Source organism: Diospyros lotus, chromosome 8 (assembly GCF_014633365.1).
Source record: "Diospyros lotus cultivar Yz01 chromosome 8, ASM1463336v1, whole genome shotgun sequence".
NCBI lineage: Eukaryota > Viridiplantae > Streptophyta > Magnoliopsida > Ericales > Ebenaceae > Diospyros > Diospyros lotus.
Window position 1 is genome coordinate 1,380,959 of NC_068345.1, and position 19,376 is coordinate 1,400,334.

Below are 19,376 nucleotides of genomic sequence, written 5' to 3' on the forward strand. Positions count from 1 at the left end.
CTCATTTATAACTTAAAAACTCTCTTCTGTTTTTTTCAACGTCAAAAACAAGAAATGTCCTCCGTCAACAAATAGTCTTCAAGTGCAACTATTTTACCTTTTAAAAAATCTACGATCCTCTTCAGATTAGATGAATATAGAGATGAGTCGGAACAAATTTAATCCTTAACCTCACAAATATATGTAAATTATCGATAATTATACGAGAGTATGTTTGATACCACAGCCTTGTGATAACCTAAAAGTTTAAAAATATATAATGGATTATCTATCATATTCAAACAAAATTAAAAATCTTATTTATAAATAATAATAAAATGTGTATAAAATTATAAATAAAAAATACACTAACTCAATTTTTTCAATTTAGTTGGTTTGTAGGTAGGGATTGACAATCAATTCAAAGTGGACTAGATGGATCGAAAAGCTCTTTGTGTGAAGATTCAAAAGTGGACTAATTTATTGTCATATAAGCTGAATCATAGATTAATAATTTTTTCCTGTTTAATGCAAATTTTAAAAATATATGTATATGCATATAAACAAGAATATATATATTGATCTAAATAAAAACAATAATGATTTAGCATTCAAGCATATTGTTAATTTGTGAGGGTTTGAGTTTCTCTATATTATTATATACATTAATTATTAAATAATATTATATATATATATATAGAGAGAGAGAGAGAGAGAGAATCAATTTTTAATCTGAGAGGGAATAGAAAATTAAAAAAAAAAAAAAAAAAACCAACATCCAGACTTAAAATGAAAATATTCATGTATTGATGTCAAATGGATTAAATGGCCAACACATTTAAGTCGAAGATTTATAGATAACAAAAATGGCTCGACTTGAATTTCAACGGAAAGACAAAAGAATAATTTTACTCACTTAGCTTAAATTTGACACTCCATTTTCATAATATCTAACATTATCCATTTTCAGTCATGTAAAGTACCCAACCCGCTTGACACATAGACCGATGTCCTAACAAGTGAGATGAAAGATGAACAAAATCCCTTGCATTTACACCATGGATTTATTAAATTACAGCTTCCCTTCTTTGTTACAGTAAAGAATTGCAGAATATTATTCACAAAATAACAGCACAATATGAAATGTAAGATACAAGTCACCTGAAAGTGATCACAGGTGACGAAAACAGCACAATTAAGGTTTGGTTCTATACTTCATCAGAAGTGACCAGACGCCTCAAAATGGTCTATCTAGCAGGATGCTGCCAACCATAGGATCATAGTTAGAACAAGGATCGGCAACATCAACCCGGAATCAAACTGCAGCAGTAATCTTTCATGGGATGGCGGCTGGCCACACCTGACTGGAAGAAATAACTAATTTCACATAACTAAACACTCTGGTTCATCAGGAAAAGCTCATTTCCTAAGACCTCCCAAGCAATCAGGCTTGTCGGTATGGATGGATAGAATACATGTAGACTTCAGCAGATGCAGTATGCTCGTCATTTCTGAATTGAATCCTAAGGACTATGTTTCAAGAATTGAATCATTCCTCGACATTTCTGAGCAAGGCAAATGAGAATGGAGAGAACTTGTGGCCATCTCCCTCGTAGAACTTGTTCTGAAACTCGACCCAGTGAAGCCGCAAGGCATGAAGGAAAGCGCTTAAGCTTTCCATAACCAGAAGCACACCAACAGTTGCAAAAATAAATACAACAATGCCAACAATAAGGATAATGACATTGTTGAACCTGCAGGCAGTCACTTTGTTGAGATTGCAAATAAGTAAATGCTACATAAGAAATTGTGGGTGTTGAGTTTGAACAACCTACCCCCAGGCAAGAAGCAGGACCTTCTCATAGAAAACGCTAGACAGCTCTGAATGGGCAAGACTGAAAAGAAAGCAAAATGAGAAAAATGAAAGAGAGTTAAAAACATTAAGAAAGCATATCATGTGCCTAAACAACAAGAGGAATGATGAAAAAATTTTAGCCAAGAGACATGTAAGAGAGATCATGATCTGTTCGTGTGTTTTCCGAGAGGTTGATTGCAAATTTTAAAAAATAATCTTAATTTAACAGCTCAATGTCCTCACAGAAATATGATCTAGATTGGACGGTTTACCAAGTTTGCATCAAAGGAGAACCATCCCAATGCTTAGGGCCAAAATGTATCGTAGGAAGACTAAAATTTATTCTCTACAAAAATGAACGAACAAAAACAGAATCAAAGTTCCTTTCATTCTTCTTTAGCCAGGAAGATGGTTACTAACCATTTAGAATGCACAAAATTTACACTCTGAAATCCAAAATAAAGACAAAATCCAACCAGCATGGACATCCCTGAACTCACAAAGGCTAAATTAAAAGGAGTAATGTCACTGTTTACTAGCCCCAGCATAAGGTTTGTTGAATCCAGTGTAATTGTCAGCATTTTATTAGTAAATAATGTTCACCTTATTTGAAATTGTAAGGCACTCTAAATATGATGTCATTCAAAAGAGAGGTAAATACTTGCAAGTTTTCTGGCCCCACAAGAAACAAAATGAAAACAAACTTTCTGCAACTTATTTGTTTTTTTTTTTTTCTGACAGATGTGTTTCAGAATCGCTCATATTCTGCTACAAAGAAAAAAATTTCATTACTTCGCATTCATACAATCTTAGAATCGAGTAGAAAATAGATCAGATGGACAAGTTTTGTCTGGTAAAACACATGTTTGTCAAGCTGATGATATTCAATTAACTATAGCATATTGAGTTTTAGCTCTCACTAGAAATGTACTGTATTCTACATTATTACCAAAAAGCACTTGAAGAAAGCTTCTATAAGTTCTTCACAAAACAATTCTATTTGTTGCAGTAGACTGAATCACAATTTATTTGTCTTCCTGATGTGGTTCTTTATATTCTTTTTCTCCAGATGCCAGTAGCCTTTTACCATGCTGGGTTTCAAATGGGGGCATCTCATATATGATACGAGATAAAGCAGCTATGCATTTTGGTACTTCTAAACATTGATCAGTCTAGCACACAATTTAGTTTAGGATGCTGCATATTGACTCAGTAAAGTAGTTAGCAGCCTACCTGAGGGCCCATAGACGTAGGTAAGAAGCCGTGTTAGAGACTGCTCCAAGCACAAACTCTATTGTGTGAATAAGTTGGTGTACAAAAACTTCACTAAACTCAAATTCATCATGGCCATGGGAATAAGTTGACTCCAATTCAGAAGAATCATCAGTACTGTAGATGGGGGTGTAAGATTTTCCTCGGTGCCTCTGAGAAAATGTAGAAATATTGTAAATGAGAGAAAGAGAGACTGCAAAGTAATCAAACATTCAACCAGAGGCATATATATCATGTGCATACTTCCTCGTGTTGTTTCTTCAAGAGAAATGGCTTTGGAAATAACATCCATGGTACGGCAACAAGTGCCAGTAGCAGTAACAAAATCTGGCATTATGAATCAGAAAAAATGTTTTGAGATTAAATAATGTCTTGTACCACATGAAAACATTTTAGTAGAATTTATAGGCAGAAATATTACAACCTGAAGAAATTTCTGACCAACAAAAAGTTGATTCTCGCCCAAATCATCAGTCGGACTCAGGAACATGTATATCATTACATGATACAGATCAGCTTGAGAACCAGTGCACCATTTCACAATAATCAGGAGTGAAAGATAGCCAAATAAACTGTTTAAAAATATCATCTGCGGAACAAATTGGTACCTGAAGCACATGATTAATGCTGATCAGAAAACTGATTCACTTGATAATCAATAGTAATATTATCATATTATTTGATATAATCACATTCTTATTTTTCATTCTCTTTTCTCCTTCATACAATGCAGTCGCAGCATTGATACATGTAAATGCATGTGAAGAACAAAATTTCTTGACTATTTTTATGGATGATTCACCCATCTATGCTTGTGAGAAGCCAATTGAATAGTCTATCTTACCAGATATTAAGTTCATTTCTGAAGAATTTTGCATTGAAGTAGCTTAAAATGATTCCAAGATTCATCTGGGCTACTCCTAGAAGGATTGACATCTTCATCTTCAGTGAGTTTAGGAATGGTAACTCACTGCGAGTACCATGCCACTTAGGATCCACGCCAAATGGATATGTGCTACGCACCTTAATCAAGCCTACTGTATAAGCATCCCTGCAAGAGAAGGAAGAGTTGAAATTTGCAGCCAATGGCAAAATTTTAATCACTCATCCAATACCTGCAGGAAGGATCTCGGCATCCATAGGCTGAGGGCCCAAATAGTTCAAATGGCACGGAAAAGAATTCATTATATATTAGTCCTGTGTATATCGAGAATATTGCCATCATCATTATAACATAACGTCCTCCAAAAGTCATCTCCATGATGTCCCCAAGCTTCTGTTGTTGACAAAATCATCAAACAAATTGAACTTGCACACACAACATAAAGCTGGAAAATAATAGAAACAAAGAAAAAGAAGTTCCATTCACAAAAATTTTCACAAGACGTGACATAAAAGGATTAGAAAATCCAAATATTAGCTACCGTACAAGGAGTACCACTTGTTTCTCTCTATTTTTAAGTAGCCCTTGTCCATCCATATCATACAGAAGAGACATATTCGTAAAAATCAACAGGATATACCCCCATCTTAAGGGGCTCCTCGTAACATAACTCCTTTATGAAAAAAACCAAAAAAAAAAAAGTTATTACCAATAATTAACCAACCATGTAGCCTCACCTGACTGGAAAGTTTCCTTTCCCTGAATATGAAGTATAACGTTGCAAGAAACAAGCATATACCATGGCCCCAATCTCCAAACATGACAGCAAATAGGAAAGGAAATGTGATAACTGTGTAGACACCAGGATTTGCTTCTTGATACTTGGCCACCCTGCAATGACATCAGAACTTGTGTAAGATGATTCTATTTGCAAATGCCAAGACCACAAGACAACTAAGCTAAAAATGCCTATTCTATTAACAGAACTTCCCTACAATTGCCATTGCCCCAAATATTGATAATTATGCATAAAACTAGATGAAAAGGTATGACCAAAACAATGTTTTATCAGCTGGCTGCAACCACATTCTTATGGTTGAAGTTCCCACCCTCTCCCTCACACACAAAAATAGAAACAGGGATAGAGACACATGCATGTAGAACAGTGTGCAGGTATGCACATAGATCCAGGGGCGGAGGGTGACAGTTATTGTTGGGGAGGGGGCAAAGAGTCCTGTTTAATTTTGTTGAGCTTTGATAATTTTTTAATGTAACTATACATTATTGAAATATTTTATCTCTCCACTTTTTTTCTCTTAGCATCAGATTTGGGTCTTATTTTTACAAATCTATCACACTCATTTTTTCCTTAATTGGAGGCCATCTTTACAAAAACTATAAATAAATTTTAAATACTAAATAAAAATTCATATTATATTAGAAATTATAGAAATGTATAATATAAATTCGAATGATATGTGGGGGATTCCCCACCCCCACAACTCCGCCACCGCATAGATCTCTCAAAAGTCAAATCCATTATCTCATGTTTAAATAATTCATACATAAGAATAATTATATATTACCACTTCTGAAAAATATTAATAAACCAGAATTTTTTCTCTATCAGCAGCAAGAACTATGAATATTAGCCCACTTTCTACTTGCTAGTCTCAGTTTAAATTATGATAAGTAGTGGATATCACAGTTGCTCACCCATACGCATCCACAATTTCTTGAAAAGCAGAAGTGAATTTGTTTGTACAGAAATATGTAGGTGGTGATTCCTTGGTCTGTAGAGCCTGGAATATGGCCATAACTTGCGAACTGCTGTCCAAGCTTGCCCGCTGCATTGCACTTAGAATCTGCAAGTTCAAGCCCAAGCTGCCTAAAATTCACTTAAAATAAGAAGAAAAGGTGCAATAATTTCCCAATAAAAAATGTTCAATGCATTTTCTGTACAGAATCAGATAAAAGCCACTGCAATTTAAGCAATAAATACCTGATTTTGAGCAAAAACAGGACACCAGCCTTCTGCCACAAGGCATTTCCTAGTAACATCAATGCTGAGCATATTTAAAATGTGGTAAATGGATTTCTCCTTCTTCGCCTTTCATAAGTCAGCAAAAAACGCAAAGTTCAATTATTGATCCGCACACACTCAACACAGGTTTGGATAGGAATTATCTTGCGTTTCAGCAGTATGGGTTAGCAACTTAGTACATAGTAAAGAATTGATACTAACCAGAAGATTCCAGCACTCAAATTTCTGGCAAATTGTTTGTAAAAGATTGTTGCGATGCAGCAATCCAACATCTATGGTAGTCTTCAGCTCTGACAGCTTTCCAGATGCCTAGAAATCATAACTGCCAGAAATGAGATTTTACTATGACAAGCAATTATTTTCCCTGAACCTAGATGAACTGTATGACCACTCCATGGAGAAGTAATAATCCAGGCGAATTATTTGTCTCAAACAACCAGAGACATTATAATTGCAATAAAGTTCATTGAATGTAAATAAATGATCATACGCCCACCTAATTGAGATTAAGGCTTGGGATGATGATGATGTTGAATACGTTATCATATCTATCAAGCAACCTGACCCCCTTCAAGGTTTAAATTCATTTGAGTTTAAATAAATGATCATATTCTAAATGATCATATTCCAATTTACAGTCAATCCCAGCCCAAACAAAGAATAAGGGTTGTGTTAAGTAGCTGACAGCCAACGTAAAACTCAAACTGCTTGTTATCCAATAAAAACCTAAAATTCCTAATAATAAACCTAAATCTCCTACTTGATTAGTTACAAACACTTTTTGACAAGCATTTGCTACAACAGGCCGCGTAAACCAAAAGCCTATTAATAAATACGAACACATTCCAACTAATTCCTAGCCAATCCGAAACTTTTTTGAATGATATTCAAGAAAAGAATATTCTAGAAAATTCATAGAATTAGAGGAACTCCTCCTCTTGGAAGAAATGATCAAGGAATATTTGGAGACACATCTACAAAGCACATCATGAATTCTAGACAAATGAGAAAATCATTACCCAATTGCAATGAAAAATAAGCTAGGGTCGCTGCATCAACCCCCAGATGTAGTGTTAAATCTGCAAGGGTTCTCACATTTCATCAACATATGCAAGTACAGAAGTTATACAAGAGCATGGAATATTGAGGCTTAGACAAGAATATGTATGTAAGCAGTGGATGTGATGATTAGGAGAAAAGTTAATATCATCTATCATGTGCCTCCATGAGACAAAATGGGTTAGAGAGACGACTAATATGTTGACAGAATTTGGATATAAACTTTGGTCCACAGGGAAGGATTGTGCAAGAAATGCAGTTGGGATTATTATGAATAAGCTTTTAAAGGATGGGTTAGTAGATGTGAAGAGAATAGGATCATAGGATTATTCCACCTAATGTTGTTATAGTAGAAGAAACTATGAATATTGTCAATACATATGCATCATAAGCTAGGTTAGGAGAAGAAATAAAAGACATAGAAGATTTTAGAGGGATTGATATACAAAATACCTAGAGGAGAAAAGGTCATTGTGGGAAGTAACTTAAATGGTATGGAAATTATTGATTTAGAGAAAGAAATAAAGAGGATAAAGTTATTTGGATTTTGCATCGCATATGAGCTCATCTTAGCCAATACTAGGATTAAGAAACGTGATGAATACTTGAATCACATATAACAATGGGTTATCAACTACTCAAATAGACTACTTTCTTATGTGACAAGAACAAGAGGACCCCTTATATTGTATGTTGAATGAATCACGGGATTACACATGATTTGGAGAGAAAGATTGCAAGCAGCCTTTCCCAGAATATATTGGATTCTCTCCAAAGATTAGGAATGTGATCATGGTTTAAAATAGTTTCCTAAATCTGTAAAGTTGTATATATGGTTTCCTTGTTTATTGTGTAGCATATATTTCCTTTCATAGAACTTTCCTATAGTGTATCCTCTTCCCTATTAATAGAGAATGTATCCTATTGTTCAATACACGATTTTGATTCTAAACTTCCTTTCTACTCATCGATTTCTACATGGTATCAGAGCCAACCTAAGGAAGTCCTAAAATTGATTTTCCGGCCTTCATTACCCCTGCTACGATCTTGCTCTTTCCGGCCTTCATTGCCCTATTTGCTTCATGTCCTTTCTCGATTAATTATCTTCCTACAGAATGTCGGAGATCACAAAAGCCACATCTCTCACGCCAGCAAAAGAAGCGATACCTATTGAATCTACGAATGGAGGCCCATCTTCTAGTGAGTTGCCCAGCATGCATCAATCATACCGATTGGATGGTGGCAACTACCTCCAATGGTCTTAATTGGTGAGAACCTTTTTGAAGGGAAGGGGGAAGATCTCTCACCTCACTGGACCAGCCCCTAAGTCCTCAAATTCTATGTTTGTTTCTTGGGATATTGAGGACTCCGTGTTAATGTCATGGTTGTGGAGTTCAATGCAGCCCGAGATAAGTAAAAATTACATATTTTTATCTACGGCTAAGGATATATAGGAGACGGTAAAAAGGACATACTCAAAGGTGCAAGATGCATATGTTGTTTATAAGATTAAGACCAAGATTAGTGGCACAAAACAAGGATCTATGAATGTGACAGATTATTATAACAAGATGAATGGTTTTTTACTTGAATTGGATCACTACCAAGACATTAAGATGGTATGTAGTGAAGACACTATTATTCTCACCTCAATGCTAGAAAGAGATAGAATAGTAGAGTTTTTGGCTGGACTTAACCCTGAATTTGATCAAGTTAGTGCACAGATCCTTAGCCGAGAAAAACTGTCATCTTTGAATGAGGTCTACTTTATAGTTTAGAGTGAAGAACATAGAAGGATTGCCATGTTTAGCGATAATCATATGGAAGGTTCTGCTATGGTTTCTAATAGAATGCAGGGAGCATGGTCAAAATCGTCTCAAGGCAAGGAGCAGTTCTCTTCAAAACAAAATAAGGAAGGCATGTGGTGTTCTTATTGCAAGAAACCTAGACACACACGCAAGACATGCTTCAAATTACATGGAAAAGAAGCAATGTTAAACAAGATGGGAGGAGGATTCAAGGGTTTGCAAGCCAAACAACCCATGAAAGCTTATCTAACCACTAAAGAAGGAGAAGAAACTGCTGGAAAAAAAGAGGCTGCAAACATACCTGATTTAGGAGGACTAAACATTGAGGAGATTAGTAAGTTGAAATCTTTTTTGAAAACCTTTCAAGGGGATTCATGCTCTCTAGCTCAAGCAGGTATGTGCTTCAATTCTGAGAATTTTATTGCCTCCAAAATACCTAGGAATGAGTTATGGATATTGGACTCTGGAGCTACTGATCATATGACTCCTAACCTAAATTTTTTTGAAACATATGAACCCTTGAATAGCTCCAGAAACATTACAATTGCCAATGGCCAATCTGTTCCTATTGTTGGGCATGGCAAAGTGAGCCTCACTCCTATTTTTAAAGTGCAACATGTTCTTTATGTTCCTAGCCTTTCTACCAATCTTCTTTCAGTCTGTAAATTAACACGAGACCTCAATTGCAGTGTAATCTTTTCACCCTATGACTGTGTGTTTCAGGATCTGGCCACGGGGAGGACAATTGGTGTTGCTAGAGCACACCAAGGACTGCACTACTTGCAGCAACAGCAGATCCATGATTTCCCTGCAGGAGATCAGTCTATCCTAACCCATGTTTCCACATCAAATTCTACAAAAGATGATGTATGGCTTCACCATCTTAGATTAGGGCACCCTCATTTTTCTCTATTGAAATATATGTTTCCTAAACTCTTTCATGGTCTTAATATTAGTGATTTTCACTGTGATGTGTGTGAAGTGTCCAAACATCATAGAGTTCCCTATGTTGTCAGTAATAAATTGTCCTTGTTTCCTTTTTCATTGGTGCATTATGATATATGGGGACCCTAAAAAATTCCTAATTGTTCAGGGGCAAAATGGTTTTTTTTTTTTATCGATGATTGCACTATAATGACCTAGGTTTACATATTAAAAGAGAAGGTAGCCCTTAGTAGTGTCTTACAGTCTTTTTACATGATGATTCTCACCCAATTTGGGGTATCAATTCAAAAATTCCAAACTGACAATACCCGAGACTATTTTAATCAAACTCTCAATCAGTTTTTCCAAAAAAGTGGAATTCTCCATGAATCCTCTTGTGTTGACATCCCCCAACAAAATGGGGTTGCTGAGAGAAAAATGAAACATTTTCTCAATGTGACTCGAGCTCTTTTGCATTAGAGTTCTGTCCCTAAAACCTTTTGGGGTGAGGTTGTGCTAACTACTACCCATTTGATTAATCGAGTCCCCTCTCAGGTGCTTGGAAATCTTAGTCCTCATCACTGTCTTGCTACTTATTTTCCAGCTCTCTCTCTTCATTCTTCTCTCCTACTTAAGGTTTTTGGGTGTGTGGCCTTTGTGCATGTGTCTAAACAACACCGGGACAAATTTAACCAAAGGGCTCTTCGTTGTGTCTTCCTTGGTTATTCTTCTACTCAAAAGGGCTATAAATGTTACTATCCTCCCACTCAGAAGTTTGTTATCTCTAAAGATGTTACCTTTGTGGAAAAACAAGCCTTCTTTCGTCCTTGTGCTCCTGGTCACCAGGGGAAGAGTCTAGATGGTGCCCAGGTCTTGCCAAGTTTGGAATCGGTGTTTCAGCCATCATCCACTCAATCCTATGACCCCTAGTCCACAATTTCTCTTCCCACTGACACTGAGTCTTCTCTTCCCACTAATTCTTTGTCTCCTACCTCTCTTACTCCATGTCCAGCTCCTCAAGAGGTAACATCTCAAGAGTTACTCCCTTCTATCCCAGGTTCTCCTGCAAGGTTCAAAGGGTCACCCTACATGTATAAAATGAGGAATCAACCTACTCAGTCTACTCAGCAAGAACCAATTTCCTGCCCACAGTCAGGTATGGAATTCTTTCAATCCATTGATTTGTCTACTACTGATTACATTGATTTGGACCTACTTCCATTAAAAAGAGAGTTAGGAGCTGTACTAAACACCCTATAGCCAATTTTTTATCTCTTCCCTTGACTCTATAGCTATTCCTAAGACTATGGAGGAGGCATTACAGGATCAAAATTGGGTGCATGCTATGCAAGAGGAAATGAGGGCCCTAGAGAAAAATCAGACATGGGACATGGTGCCTAAGCCAAAAGGGGTGCAACCTGTGGGTTGTAGATGAGTATTTAATGTCAAGTATAATGCAGATGGCACTTTGGAGAGATTTAAAGCTAGATTGGTTGCCAAGGGATATACTCAAACCTACGGTATTGATTATTTGGAAACTTTTGCATCAGTAGCAAAAATGAACACCGTAAGAATCCTTCTATCCTTAGTCAGTTGTTATGGTTGGCAATTAATGCAATTAGATGTTAAAAATGATTTCTTACATGATGATCTAGAAGAAGAAGTCTTTATGGAACCACCTCCAGGTTTTAATAATGGTGTTGCAGGGCAAGTTTGCAGGCTAAGGAAAGCTCTTTATGGACTAAAACAGTCTCCAAGAGCTTGGTTTGACAGATTTTCAAAGGCTATGAAATCCATGGGGTATTGGCAAAGTAGGGGAGACCATACCCTCTTTATCAAACACTCAAAGAAAGGTAGTCTAAGAGCTTTATTAGTGTATGTGGATGATATCATTGTTACAGGGGATGATATTGAGGAGCAATAGCAACTAAAGAATGATCTAGCTCATGAATTTGACATCAAGCATCTTGGTAAGCTTAGGTACTTCTTGGGGATAGAAGTGGCCTACTCTAAGGATGGCATTTTTCTCTCCCAAAGGAAATATACCATGGAATTGCTAGAGGAAACAGGGATGCTTGGTGGTAGGACAGTAGGCACTCCTTTAGAGCCTAATCCAAAGCTGGGAGATTCTAATAGCCCAATTGTGGAGAAAGGTATCAAAGATTAGTGGGACGTTTAATTTACTTATCTCACACTAGGCCTGACATTGCATTTGTTGTTAGCTTGGTGAGTCAATTCATGCATAATCCCACTGAGGAGCATATGCAAGCAGTGAGAAGAATCCTATGCTATCTTAAGACAACTCCCGGAAAAGGCTTGTTATTCAAACCGGGGAAGGAAATGGAAGTAGTATGATATACAGATGCTAATTATGAGGGTTCATTGGTGGATAGGAGGTCAACTACAAGATGTTGTGTCTTTCTTGGAGGTAACCTGGTGTCTTGGAGAAGTAAAAAACAAAATGTGGTGGTTCGGTCTAGTGCGGAGACTGAGTTTAGAGCAATGGCTCTTAGTCTATGTGAGCTACTATGGCTAAGGATAGTGTTAGAAGATTTGAAAATTCCTAGCAATGGACCTATGAAGTTGTGTTGTGACAATCAATCCACTACTAGCATTGCACACAACCCGATGCAACATGATAGGACCAAACATGTTGAGATTGATCGTCACTTTATTAAAGAGAAGTTGGAATCCAAGGAGGTATGCATGCCCTTTGTTACTTCAACAAATTAGATTGCGGATGTGTTAACAAAAGACCTACCTATTAAGAGATTTGAAGAGCTTATAAGCAAGCTGGAAATGATAGATATTCATTCACCAGTTTGAGGGAGAGTGTTGAGTGAATCACGGGATTACACATGATTTGGAGAGAAAGATTACAAGCAGCCTTTCCAAGAATATATTGGATTCTCTCCAAAGATTAGGAATGCGATCATAGTTTAAAATAGTTTCCTAAATCTGTAAAGTTGTATATATGGTTTCCTTGTTTATTGTGTAGCATATCTTTCCTTTCATAAAACTTTCCTATAGTGTATCATTTTCCCTATTAATAGGGAATGTATCCTATTGTTCAATACACGATTTTGATTCTAAACTTCCTTTCTACTCATTGATTTCAACATTGTAAGAATTGTAAAGTTATATTGGGAGAATAACTAACCCAATATTTAAATAGTTGCACATGTTTGAACCAATTATGTAGTGAAGTCTGGCCACACATGAAGGGCGTGTTGAGAGTAAAAATAATAATATAAAAGATAAAGTTAATCATTTATCTACCAACTTAAGCTTTTAGAAGAGATAGAGGTTAACATTCAACAGCGTTTATAGAATTTAGAAAAAGTCTATGACAAACTCCCTAGAGAAGTATTATGGAAAGTCTTAGAGAATAAAGGCCTCTGAATTACTTATATACAAACTGTTAAAGACATGTATCATGGAGATAAAACATGTGTCAGAACATGTGAAGTAGATATTGAGGCTTTCAATTACAATTAGATTACATCAAGAATCTACATTAAACCCTTATATCTTTGCCTTATTAATAAATGAACTCACTAAACATATCAAGACAAAGGTGCTTGGTGTATTCTATTTAAAAATGACATTGCCTTGATAGATGAGACAAAAGAAGCAATGAATGCTAAGCTTGAGATATGGAGGAAAACTTTAGAATCTAGAGGTTTTAAGTTGAATAGATTAAAAACTGAATATATGGAATGTAAGTTTAGTAAAAATATAAATATGTTATGATGAAACTTGAATATCAAGTCATCCTAATAAAAGATCTGTTAAAATATCTATGATTAATCATCTAAAAAGATAGAGAGATTAATGAGGATGCTACTCATAGGATTACGACGTGGTGGTTAAAATGGAAAAGGTGAGTCTAGCATGTTATATGATAGTAAGATTTCATTAAAGTTAAAGAAAAATTTTAAAAGATAGCTCTAAGATCATCTTTGTTGTTTCACAAAGAATATTGTGTAGTGAAGCATCAACATATGCAAAATATAAGCATAACGGGATGAGGATATTATGATGGATGTGTCTTCATCTAAGAAAAAATAAAAATTAGAAATGAGGTTTTTCATAAGGCTAGATGAGATGGAATAGTTCTTAGAAGAAAAGGTAGAGGAAGACCAAGAAATTTTGGTGGGAGACTTTTATGTATGATATGAGTTATAAGAGCATTACAAATGATATGACCACAGATAGAAATGATAAGCTACCTAGAATTTGTGTAGTAAATTCTCACCTAGTGGGATTAAGGCTTGATATGTTGTTATTGTTGTCTTAAAATTTTCCTCAAGATGACTACGCTTTAGTGATTTTACCCCAAACAACCACTTGATAAGAGTAAAAATTAAAACAGATCACATATTACTTAAGGTCGATATGCATTTGTTTGTGCATGTTTATGATCGAAGATTATGTGGTCTCAATGTCCCTTGAGTACCCAATGACTACACATGCACTAGAAACATGACATTACATCTAGGCTCAATACCGCAAACATTCTTTACATGCCAGAACAATGCTTGCTTTTACTCTCTCTCTACGTGTGTGTGTGTGTGTGTGTGTGTGTTTGTTGGGGAGTTGGGGGGGGGGGGGTGTGGAGAGAATAAAACAGGCTGAGAACACTAGTCCGAGAACACTAGTCCTTTGTACTCTTGAGATGGTGGTGGGAAGAGAAATAGAACATCATTTGAGGGGCACAAAAATAAAGAACCCAATAGATGACACATTAGAATAAAACTTCTATCCACACAGAAACTTCTTCAAACACACACCTCTTTGATCATTTGATATTGTTTGCCTACATTGTCTGCAAAAGGATACCGGTTGGCTCCAAAAGCATCACATATTTTCAAAATTTTGTTCCTTGCTCTTTCTCCCGAATAGAAGACAACAAATACATTTTTCTCAACCTGTACACAAGAGCAATCAGTTCAGCACCTAAATGCAAATGAATTCTAGAAATAAAATAGATCTAGAGTAGGTTGACGAAAAAGAAAAGGACAGTAAATGGTTTGCAACAAAAATCCTGTAGAGAGAGAGAGAGAGAGAGAGATTTCTCCCAAACAAAATAATGTTTCACCTTTGCTCTCGATACAGGATCAACAACTGGATCCTCAACCACAGCTTGCTTCAAAAACACATTTCCCCGAGTAGCACGGAATAATATCCTTTCAAAAGCCATTGATTTCTCTCTGGGAACAAGACCACTAACATATCCCAGCTTTATCTGCTTTGATGGCTCTGTCAACATTTCCTACACAATGCAAGACTCAAAAGATATTAACTACAAAAACTAGAAGGATTGTACATTTAATACAATGAGAGTGAAATAGGTAACGGAAATTAGTACTTGCTCCATGAGTAGGGGACTATCAATAGATCCTTCACCAAGATGACATCCCTCATATTCCCTCTGCTGTACTGCAGCATTACTTTGGGCTGAATAGAAAAATTCACCAACCTGAAACAAGGAATTGAACCGACTTCACATTCCAGCTTAACAGATCATGGAAGATTGAAATAGAGTATCTGGAGACAGAAAAGCTCACTAAATGGATGTTTATATTAACCTCTAACCTGAAGACCAAAGCCTAAGAATACACATACCTTCTGCAGGACAAGTTTATACTCTAAAAGTTCATTGTAACCACGTTGTAATTTTTCATTGTTAGCATTCATCTCTATCAACTCCGCTTCAAGTTCTCCAAGTTTAACCTAGCCACACCCAGTAAAGAATTGTTGAGGTGTAAATTATGAAAAAAGCTTTAAAACCAAGTAACCATATTAGGCATACCTCCAAGTCATCCATATTAATGCTAATGCCAGACCTTGTTGAGGGTGAGAAACCAGCCTTAACCATTTGTTCCTTGAAAAAATGCAGCTTTCGTGCCATTTCTCCACATCTTTTGATCTATTTGAAGAAATTTATACATATCAATTTACACATGGCAGTAGATTTCTATTTACTGAATAATGTCTTAAGCTTAGTTTAAAGGACAGTAGAAGATAATGGAAACCTTCTGTAGCCTATCTAACATAAAATTCACAAATAAACATGGCCAAATGGAAGTCATTTGGCCTAAATAGGAAAGAGAAGAACTGATATATTGCAATGAACAGTGGTTTTACGTGGCTTTCACTTCCATAGAAACAATATGAAAATGCTCATGAAACAATGGTGTGTACCTTATCCATGAAACAAAGACATGACATGCCCGTGACTTGGGAACATCATCAAAACAGTAAAAAAGTGGGAAACAGCCTCATTCTTAAGCATGAGCTCAACTGCCTTAATATTCTAGCGTAGTCAACATGTAATTCATGAACAATTTGTATATTATGAGAATACTCTCTGTACTTCTAAAATTAACAGCGGGTAAAGTGGTTGTTTTCGTTGTCATAGATATAACAAGTGTGGTATATATGCCACAACCTGCTAGATCATGCAAGATCAGTTACATGTCGATTAACATTTGATCTCCCTAATCTCTTTATCCAAGAATGAAGCCTTTTATATAAGAGCTAGTCTCACAAGTTGTGATTTCTATAATCTCTATTGGGGATCAAGCAGACTATATGACACTCCCAAGTTCCAACTTCATGAGAAGGCACATGGACCTCCATAATCTCTCTCACTGAATATCAAAACTCAATTGATCAAAGTACCAAACATGATGTCCTACTCATGAGCCATTGTAATTAAAATGCTCGTAGCACAATCTCAGCCTAGCAATGAACTTCTCCACCCATTCTCCCTAACGACCTACTCGTCTCAGCCAAAAAAATTTGGCCCGGGTATATCTAGCCACTTAGGACAACAGTAGCACCTCATTGGCTTAGTGTAAAGAACTTCTCATAAGCACTCCCATTTTATCTAATCAAAACCAAACTTGTCCTTTCTTCTATGATTCTTCTATGTTGCTTTAAAGAATGGATATTGTCTAAAATCCACATCCTACTGGTAAGCCCATTCATTCACCATGGTTCTAAACATACTCCACCACTAAACTAAATTCTTATTCTGCCTCCCTCTTTCTAATTCTTAAGAATGCATATAACCCACAACATGATACACGAACACACACATAATGCCACCAGAGTCTTTCTTCAGTGAAAAGCAAATAATCAACTAAAAACCAGGTTCTCGTCTCATAGTGACAGACAAGAAGACTGGTCTAAGAAGTCCACTTGCATAATGTACAAAAGACAAACCAACATATAAGCACTGAGCAAGAAAATAATAGATCTACCCAATAATGTTTATCCTTCCAAGGAAAAGAAAGATGGAACGTAATGCACCTGAGCAGCATAGGTCCTCTGAAATGGGCTCTTGTCAGCATTAAGCTGGAAAAAGAAGATACAAAAGATATATTAACATCGAAGTTGGGAAAAGTAGAAAATATTGAAATCCGAAAACAATTATGGATGGCCAATATAGGATAAGAATTTCAGTCAATGGTATTGTACGATGTATTATTGAGAACTCATCAGCAAGGATACAACAACAACAACATATCCAGCCTTTATCCCACTATGTGAGGTCAGCTACATGAATTCTAAACTTCCATGTATTTCTGTCTTTAGTCATATTTTCATTGATGTCCATACACTTCATATCAACTCATCAACAAGGATAAATAGGAAAATTAAAAACTCAAGTTCGAACACCTTGAGGCAAATCCAGCTATCCAACCCTTTTCAAATTGAAGTGACAAGCAAATAATGAGAGATTCTACAAAGTAAAAGTAAATCCAATATAGAACCTCTTTTGCAAGTTGCAACTAATTAGAGAATAACTAATTGCAGGTTAAGAGAAAAGGAAAACACTAATAAACAATCTAAGAATTCCATACAGCCCCACTTGCCACATCATTTCGCCCAAATTGGCACTAAATTTAGTAGGATACATGTCACGATTCTGCAATGGTGACAATTACACACTTTATCTTCTGCATTGCATATATCTCCCGTAATTAAAACTTCCCAGATGAGCATTCATGTATAATAGTGTTGGCATCGAAACCAAAGTATTCGTCAACAAAATTACACAGCGGCTTTGTCAATTCTAAACATGCCATTCCGTAACAAACACCGTCAAATAATGTGATCCATGAGAACATTGCGTGTTGAAGAAGGAAAATGTGATAATCAAAACTGCAAAATCAAGAGACGAAACTAAAATCCCTACGCAACGTAAATTCGAAGCAACGGATTCACATACGTCTTTGAATTGGAAGAGGCCAAGGTCGCCAAGGTAGGAAACGGTGCGATGAGAGGATTCGATAGGGATGATCAGCCGCACCAACTGCATTGGCTCCGATCGCAATAGATCCATCGTCGGACAACACATCCCGCCCTCTCCCATTCTCTCACAATGATGATCGCAACAAAATCACAATCCCGTATGCGTGGAGAAATCAGCGAATAAACAGATACATAGATGCTTTTCTTTGATGTCCTGCAACGCGTGGTCCTTGCCGACTGATCGGAGGATTTCCGGCGGTAGAAGGATCTCCGGCGATCAGACGACGGTAAAATGTTCCGTTTTGTTCGTTCGACTGGTGGCGATTAGGACTTTTCCGTCTGCCCGATCTTTCGCCTCCGCTTCCCTTTGTGCTTTTGTCGTCGTGCTCTTAACGCGCTTCTTATACTGCGATCTACCAAACCGGAAACCGCGTGCTTGGAAACGACGTCGTCTGCTTTCCCCGTGCCAAATTTGTTGCCTGCTCCCTTGTTTGTTGGGTGAACGAAAATGTTTATTCGATATTCAATTTTTACACTTTAAATCTTATTTTATATTAATATATTATATATATTTATATTAACATTACATTTAATATGAAATTAAATGATTCATTTAAAAAAAAACTAAAAATAGAGTAAAGTTTGAGAGATAATTTGATGATTATGTAAAAAGCTCAATTTGACCCTAAACTTTTTGCAATTTCTCACTTTAGCCTTTAAATTATTTTTCTTAAATAATTATAAAATCAAAACAGACTAAGTCATAAATATAAAAGTGAATTTTAGTTGAAAAAAAAATTAAGGCTAAATTTAACTTTTATCTAATTATCTTAAACTTACTCTATGGCTAAGAATAGTGTCTAAACAATAATAAATGTATTTTATTTTTAAATAAAATATATTTATTCCGTATTGTTTCAAACATCCAAACCATTTAATTAACTTTTTTTAAAATTTATATTTTATCATTAGCTAATAAATTTTTAAATATTAAAAATAAGATGTAATAAATGTATTGTATTTAAAAATGAAATATATTTATTACTAATAAAAATAAGGATTAGCATTACCCTATTATATTTTCTAATTTAATTAAAATAATTTTCTAGTGATTTTAAGAATGGATCATTAAAAGTAAATGAATGTGTTGTCGCTTATATATAGCAATAAATTTGTTTGTTAGTAGGATAGTGCTTTTAACGGAGTCTATAAGTGACCTACAAAGAAGAAAATCGGTTAAGGGCGTAGGTAAACCTCTCACGTGAACCCTCAAATATTTAAGTCAGT

The 19,376-nt window shown here is 35.8% G+C and overlaps 1 protein-coding gene across 1 annotated transcript; it reads right to left on the reverse strand.

The window, feature by feature from the left end:
• Positions 1-1,006: 1,006 nt before the first annotated feature.
• On the reverse strand, positions 1,007-18,452 carry LOC127807614 (V-type proton ATPase subunit a3-like). Its single transcript, XM_052345617.1, has 18 exons — positions 18,067-18,452; positions 17,145-17,189; positions 15,640-15,756; positions 15,453-15,560; positions 15,196-15,306; positions 14,926-15,099; positions 14,618-14,755; positions 6,235-6,342; positions 5,992-6,099; positions 5,706-5,854; positions 4,727-4,880; positions 4,222-4,382; positions 3,951-4,157; positions 3,531-3,714; positions 3,350-3,433; positions 3,068-3,258; positions 1,815-1,874; positions 1,007-1,733 (listed from the first exon to the last, which is right to left on the reverse strand). The coding sequence occupies exons 1-18, from the start codon at positions 18,208-18,210 to the stop codon at positions 1,529-1,531; spliced, it is 2,448 nt and encodes an 815-aa protein (XP_052201577.1). The 5' UTR covers positions 18,211-18,452; the 3' UTR covers positions 1,007-1,528.
• Between the last annotated feature and the right edge of the window lie 924 nt (positions 18,453-19,376).

Excerpts from the sequence above, each read along its gene's own strand:
- LOC127807614 (XM_052345617.1), bottom strand. The coding sequence starts at position 18,210 with ATGGGAGAGGGCGGGATGTGTTGTCCGACGATGGATCTATTGCGATCG. Across the intron at positions 15,757-17,144 it reads AGAGGACCTATGCTGCTCAG|ATCAAAAGATGTGGAGAAAT; the intron begins GTGCATTACGTT and ends TTCTTCAAATAG. Across the intron at positions 15,100-15,195 it reads GTCCCCTACTCATGGAGCAA|GAAATGTTGACAGAGCCATC; the intron begins GTACTAATTTCC and ends TGCATTGTGTAG.